This window comes from Bos indicus, chromosome X (assembly GCF_029378745.1).
Source record: "Bos indicus isolate NIAB-ARS_2022 breed Sahiwal x Tharparkar chromosome X, NIAB-ARS_B.indTharparkar_mat_pri_1.0, whole genome shotgun sequence".
NCBI classification, from domain to species: Eukaryota; Metazoa; Chordata; class Mammalia; order Artiodactyla; family Bovidae; genus Bos; species Bos indicus.
Window position 1 is genome coordinate 39,935,316 of NC_091789.1, and position 7,048 is coordinate 39,942,363.

The 7,048-nt window shown below is 48.4% G+C and overlaps 1 protein-coding gene across 1 annotated transcript; it reads right to left on the reverse strand.

Moving 5' to 3' along the window:
• Positions 1–5,459: 5,459 nt before the first annotated feature.
• LOC139181349 (EKC/KEOPS complex subunit LAGE3-like) lies at positions 5,460–7,048 on the reverse strand. Its single transcript, XM_070784495.1, has 3 exons — positions 6,671–7,048; positions 6,053–6,178; positions 5,460–5,837 (listed from the first exon to the last, which is right to left on the reverse strand). The coding sequence occupies exons 1-3, from the start codon at positions 7,009–7,011 to the stop codon at positions 5,708–5,710; spliced, it is 597 nt and encodes a 198-aa protein (XP_070640596.1). The 5' UTR covers positions 7,012–7,048; the 3' UTR covers positions 5,460–5,707.

Here is a 7,048-nt window from a genome sequence, read left to right on the forward strand (position 1 = left end):
ACAAAATGTGGTGCATGTATCGGTTCAGTTTAGTTCACTCGCTCAGTCATGTCCGACTCTTTGTGACCCCATGGACTGCAGCACACCAGGCCTCCCTGTCCATCACCAACTCCTGGAGTTTACTCAAACTCGTGTCCATTGAGTCAGTGATGCCATCCAACCATCTCATCCTCGGTACATGTATATCTCAGCCATAAAATATGAAATCTTGCCATTTTGACAACATGAATGAATCTAGAGGGTATTTTGCTGAGCAAAATAAGCCAGACAGAGGAAGACAAATACTGCATGCTCTCTCTTATATGTGGACCCCCCCCCCAAAAAAAAAGGAAAGCAGAATCATAGAGACAGAACAAATGAGTGTCTTGCAGAAGGGTGGGGTGTGGGGAAAATAGGTGTAGGAGATGAAGAACTATAAAATCTCCAGTTATGTAAAAAGTAAGTCACAGGTATGTATACAAGTTAGCCCAGCAATTGTACCCAGCTGACTGTCTGGAGAGAGAGTTTCCTGGTGGAAGCCAATGAATACCTGGTGTTTAGGAGATGGCACTGAAATTCGAAGGCCCTAGAGTTGGTGGGCAGAAGATGGGAGTGAAGGGACAAAGAGTGGGAGAGAAGCCTGCGTATGGAGAGAGGATCCCCCTGGAGTCTGCCACAGACCACTGACCTCCACAGGACTGTGAAGAAAGTACTCAAGGTTAAGGAAAGGGCCACTGGAGAAGATAAATGGTAACTCTGACCAGTACCCAAGCTGGACAGGGACTGGTGGCTGTCCCCACCGATCACAGTGAGAAACCTCATAATTTCAGGAGGCCTGGGGCAGAGAGCTCTCTCGCCTGAGTAGTGTGGGGAAAATATGAATCCTACACTGAAAGGAAGGATGTGAGAGTTGGACTATAAGGAAAGCTGAGCGCCAAAGAATTGATGCTTTTGAACTGTGGTGTTGGAGAAGACTCTTGAGAGTCCCTCGGACTGCAAAGACATCCAAGCAGTCCATCCTAAAGGAAATGAGTCCTGAATATTCATGGGATGGACTGATGTTGAAGCTGAAACTCCAATACTTTGGCGGCCTGATGCGGAGAACTGACTCATTTTAAAGACCCTGATGCAGGGAAAGATTGAAGGCAGGAGGAAAAGGGGACAACTGAGGACGAGATGGTTAGATGGCATCACCGATTCAATGGGCAAGAGTTTGAGTAAACTCTGGGAGTTGGTGACAGACAGGGAGCCTGCTCTGCTGTAGTCCATGGGGCCATAAAGAGTCGGACATCACTGGGTGACTGAACTGACGCTGAAAGGTGCTCTGGCCCCACCTAGCAAATCTTCAAAGCAAATATCAAAAGCTTCCAACTATTTCAAAGTCACTTCACAGCATCTCAGATCAAAGCTTATGCATATATTTCAGAATACAAAGAATACCCAGAACCCTGGGTGAAATCGTAATGCCTGATAGCCAATCTAAATTAACCAGGCATGCAGAAAACTGGGAGAGTCCAACCCATAATGAGAGAAATGGAGCAATAAGATGCACCCAGATTGTAGAGAAAGAAGAAAAACTGTGTTTATTTGCAGACATGTACACCCATACAGAAAATCTGATGGAGTCTCCAAAAGAAGGACTAGTCTAATGACGGAGTTTAGCAAGTTTGCAGGATGCACCACATTGTAGAAAGAGCTACTGTAAGAATGCACACAAATTAAAACTAAGAGGCTCAATATTCCCTGTTGAAAATAAGGGGAGAGGTGGCCCCTCCTTTCCTTAAATCATTTGTTTAGAAACGTATAAGTTGTTTCTGTGTCTCCCTTTGAAACTATGCATATAATTTCATTTTGTTTTTTCATGTTTTGTCTGCAGCATGAAGGAGGAAATGGGAACCCACTCCAGTATGTTTGCCTGGAGAATCCCAAGGATAAAGGAGTCTGGTGGGCTACAGTCCAGAGGGTCACAGAGAGTCGAATATGACTGAGCGACTGAGCACACACACACACACTGCACCATGATCTGCAGTCAGGATCTTGCTTTCCTGACCAGAGATCGAACTAGTACGCCCTGCAGTTGAAGCTCAGAAGCCTAACCACTGGACTGCCAGCAAAGTCCCTGAGAGTATGACTATAATTTTCAAGGCCATAAAAGCCTCCTGTTCAGCTTTACAACCCAGAAATGTCTTTTTCAAGGACCTAGCAAACATCTCTTTGAAATGTAAACATCAATCAGGAGAGCACTTTCTTTCTTCCAGTTTCCATTGGAGGGGAGACACCTAACTTCAGTGGGCACCTGGCTCCCAATTGCAAAACTGGCTCCTGTCATAAAGATGAGAGGCTAGTATTTCACTCGTATAAACCAATTGGCTTAGTATGCTTTAGATGCTGTAACAAGATGCCGAATCACTCCCCTGATCCACACTGGGTGGGCTAAAGAACTGAAACTTATTTTCTCACAGTTCTGGAGGCTACAAGTTCACAATCAGGGAGCCAGTAAATTTGGCTTCCAGTGAGGACCCTTTTTCTAGGCTGTAGACAGCCACCATTTATATAGCCTTGTGGCCTTTCCTCAGTGCACATGTGGAGACAGAGAGATAAGAAAGGTGGGGGCACGGTGAGAGGGAGAGAGAGAATGCATGTGCTCTCAGATGTCCTGTTATAAGGACACGGAAGTGTTTGTTTATGTGTGCATGTGCAAGTGTGCACAGTCGAATGGTTGTGAGACCAGGGCCTCATTCTTTTGGTAGAAATTTGAAGCATATTTGATTTACAATGTTGTGCTATTTTCTGCTGTACAGCAAATAATTCAGTTATATATATTTTCTCATATTATTTTCCATTATAGCTAATTATAAGCTACTGAATATAGCTTTATGCACTCTACAGTAGAAACTAATTGTTTTTCTATTTCATATACAGCAGTCTGTAACTGCTAATCCCAAACTCCAAATGTATCCCTACCCAGCCTTTCCTCTTTGGTAATCATGAGTTTGTTTTCTATACATGCAAGCTTCTGTTTCTGCTTTGTGAATAAATTCTTTTGTATCGCATTTTAGATTCCACATATTAGTAATATCACATGATACTCATCTTTCTGTCTCACTTTCCTTCGTATGATCATCTCTAGGGCAGGGCTCCATTCATAGGACTTCATGTAACATTAATCATGTTCTTGAGAGCCCTCTCTGAGCCCACCATGGAGGCACCACCGTCAGGAGCTCATCTAGACCCTAGTACATCTCAAAGGCCCATCTCCAAACTCCAGCCCCTGGGGCTTAGGGCTTCAATATGGGAACTGAGGGTGGAAGAGGGACTCGGACACTCAGTCCACAGGCCAGTGTTACTGGCTTCCCTATCTATGCTTACATGAGCCTTTTCAGTAAGGAGACAGTGACTGATCAAACCAAGCATAGAAACCACATCTCTCCTGCCTAATAATCCACCTTAGCTATACAGACAGGTGTGACAGCCAAGGCCTCACAGGTCTCCAGCTGAGGGACAGATGGAAACAGGAAAGTAAGACTTCCTGACATAACAGCATTAAAGCAAGACAAAGCCACGCGTCCTAAGGAAGTTCCTGGAATCAGAGGAGCTGTGGAGGTGACACCAGCTGTGGTGACCTATGGTCACTCTACTTTCTCTCCAGTTCCACTCAGGGGTGCCCTCCCCTCCTTGTGTTCCCTTTTGTGTGGGCGGGCCCAGGCTTCCCCAGCTGTCCTGGCCAGTGGTGTGGACCCTCCCTCTCCTGAGCCAACAACACCCCTCTCATCTCAAGGCCCAGAGATGACAGGGCCTCTCTAAGATCCTCTCACCTATTTCCAGGCCACTCCTCCACTTGAGGGGCTGGTTCCCTCTGTCCCCAGCCCTGCGCTCCCCCAGAGGCTGCGCAGAGGTGCAGGTGTCACTCAAGAGGCTCCCACCCTCGGGCTTCTGGTGGCACTGTTGGAGCTTTAACAATCGGATCTCCACACACAGAAGGGGACCTGCCTTTGTTGATCTCTGTGCTGCACACTCCCAGGACAGTTGACTATAGGCCACCAACAAAAAGCCACCACCACCGAGTGCCTGGCTGCAGAAAAGATGCTCCCGGTCAGCTGCCATAAGCAGAGAACCCCCAGGGCTGCAACCTGCCTCTCCCCACACACAGGCACTCTACTCTGAGTCTCTGTGCCTCCCAGCAGGGGCACCGAGACTCCCATCTCATTTGCCTCCCACACCACGCACAAGGGTAACTAGCTGGCTCAACCTGGACCCATCTAGAGTGCGCATTCCACAATGCAACTTTGACTTCTCCAGCATACACCACAGAAGGGGCTCACTAGACAAAGATAGCAGATGGTGAGGGGCTGAACCACACAACCCACCAGCATCTTCCCTCTGCCTGTTGCTGTTCATTTAGTCATGTCCAACTCTTTACAAACCCAAGGACTGCAGCACTCCAGTCTTCCCTGTCCTTTACCATCCCCTGAAACTTGCTCAAATTCATGTCTATCGAGTCGTTGATGCCATCCACCATCTCATACTCCATCGTCCCCTTCTCTTCCTGCCTTCAAACGTTCCCAGCATCAGGGTCTTTGCCAAGAGTCACCTCTTCAAATCAGGTGGCCAAAGTGTTGGAGCTTTCATTTTAACAGAAATCCGTTAAAATGCATCAGTTGGAAAGAAATGTGTATTTATTTACAGACAAAAAGATTGTCTATGTACGAAGTCCAATGGGACTTAGAAAAGAGGTACTACAATTAATTAGTGAGTTTAGCAAGGTTTCAGGATACAAGGATACTCTTGAGAGAACTGGACTGCAAGAACAGACCAGTCGATCCTAAAGGAAATCAACCCTGAAAATTCATTGGACGGTCTCATGCTGATCCTGAAGCTCCTAAACTTTGGCTACCTGATGTGAAGGGCCAACTACCTGGAAGAGACCCTGATACTGGAGAAGACTGAAGGCAACAGGAGAAGGGGGAGTCAGAGGATGAGATGGTTAGATAGCATAACCCACTCAATGGACATGAATTTGAGCGAATATAGGAGATACTGGAGGACAAAGGAGTCTGGTATGCTACAGTCCATGGGGGCACAAATAGTTGGCCATGAACTATAGACTGAAAAACATCATTCAGGTGTTATATGAAAAGTGAAAAGTGCACTTGCTCTGTGGAGTCCAACTCCTTGCAACCCCATGAATTGTAGCCTGCAAGCTCCCCTTTCCAGGATTTCTCCAGGTAAAAATACTGGAGTGGATTGCCATTACCTTCTCCGGAGGATATTCCCAATCCAGAGATTGAACCTGGTCTACCACACTGCAGGCAGATTCTTTACCATCTGAGCCACCAGGGAAGACGTCTGGTAATTTATCTTAACATTTAATATAACTATAAAATGAGAAAATTTTCCAAAATTAATACCGAATGACAGTATACAACTTTCTTATTCTCCCACTTCTTACATTGTCTTCAATTATGTTGTAGTCCTCGAATACCTGGATCTCAGAACCTCCCCTCCAACTGAAAGACAAATGCAGTATGAGGAAGTGCAGAAGCCAAAAATAAAGTCAGAGACAGCACAAAAGCTTAGTTTTATTTTCTGCAGTTAACAATCACCAAACAAACTATGTAGACACTGAGCCCCCAAAAGCAGCACAGACATGAGATGAAGCCCGATCAAAGTACTGCAGAAAGCAATGCCCTGGGGAACGACACCTGAAGCTACGGCACACAGGGTAGGTTTAAACCCCTCTTCCGTGCTGAGAAACGGGGGCCCCATAGTGCTGCAAGGACCGTATCACCAGGGAAAGCTGCTCCAGACAGAAACCGATGGACCTCTGGAGCAGGCCAGGGTCTTCAGCAGTCAATCGGCTAAAAGGGAGGGAAAACGAAATTCAACTTTCTGCCGAGAAGGAGGAAGAGGAGCATGTCCTCCCTCTGTTCCCGCACACCGACAAGCCCAGAGCACCACACTTTTCCTTTAGGCTTAACCCGTCCATTATGGCTCCTCCTGGGCCCAGACTGGCCTTGGCCACCACCCAGCACCCACCACCCTCTCCCCGGCCCTGGACCCCTTTAGAACTCACAGAACCATCATGCGGCCATTAACGTAGAGCTCCTTCCGAATCCGCCCTCGCAATTGAGTACGTGTAGTCAGGAAGTGGCGGGCAAGGTCCGCTTCCGCGTGTGATGAGAAAGGCACACTGAGGCTTCTGGTGGACATATGGTTAAGGCACCATCCGCATTTCTCATTTTGCCTGTACGTCAGGATCCTTGCTCCCTGAGGCCTGCCTTCTCGCACAAGGAGGCCGCCTAGAAAGTCCGGACCTTGCAGCCTATACTCTGAGTACACCCTGGATATCACTGCACAACCCTCTGGATCCCTTCAGGTTGCTTTTCCTCACTACCATCCGCACTACACATTTTGCCTGTATGACAGGCTCCCTGCTCACGGAAACATGCCTTCTACCACAAGGCCACTGCCAGACACCCTGGATATCACTGCCCGACTCTGTGGTTCCTTTCAGGTTGCTTTTCCTCAATATCTTCCACTGGCAGCCAGACCACCCCTGACCCATATCCTCCAGCCCCCCAGAGTACCCTCCTCCTACACTTTAGAACCACTTGCAACCCCCCAAACCACCCCTAGTCCACACCCGGCCCCCTCGGCTGCCTGACCCACCATGGTTCCTGGAATAGGATACAACTGGAGGATTCGGTTACTCAGAACTGCAGCTCCAGGTGCAGCGCCTTCACCAGGCCCTGGAGCGTGTGATGGCCCCGGGATCTGCGGAATGGCGCCGGCTGCACCACCTGACTCTCCTGCAGCGCTGGGGCTTCTGGGACCAGCCAGGACATGAGCGCCTCCATGAACTCCACGACTCACAGAGGAATCAGGGCAAGCTGGGTCTCTAGGGTCATCCTGGCCACCAGCGCCACCCGGCTCGCTGCAGCTGCCCTGTGCTGTGCCCGTTGCAAATTCCACGGCACCTGGGTCTTCATCTGCTGGCCTGCTGGCTCCTCCACTCTGCGTGTCGGACTCCATCTTGAACCCTCTCCCCCAACCTGTGGAGTGGGAAGGA

Bases quoted from the DNA above. Each gene is read 5' to 3' on its own strand.
- LOC139181349 (XM_070784495.1), bottom strand. From the start codon at position 7,011: ATGGAGTCCGACACGCAGAGTGGAGGAGCCAGCAGGCCAGCAGATGAA. The intron at 6,179-6,670 runs GTATCCTATTCC...TATGTCCACCAG, and splicing joins AGTAACCGAATCCTCCAGTT to AAGCCTCAGTGTGCCTTTCT. The intron at 5,838-6,052 runs GTGAGTTCTAAA...CCTCCCTTTTAG, and splicing joins AATGGCCGCATGATGGTTCT to CCGATTGACTGCTGAAGACC.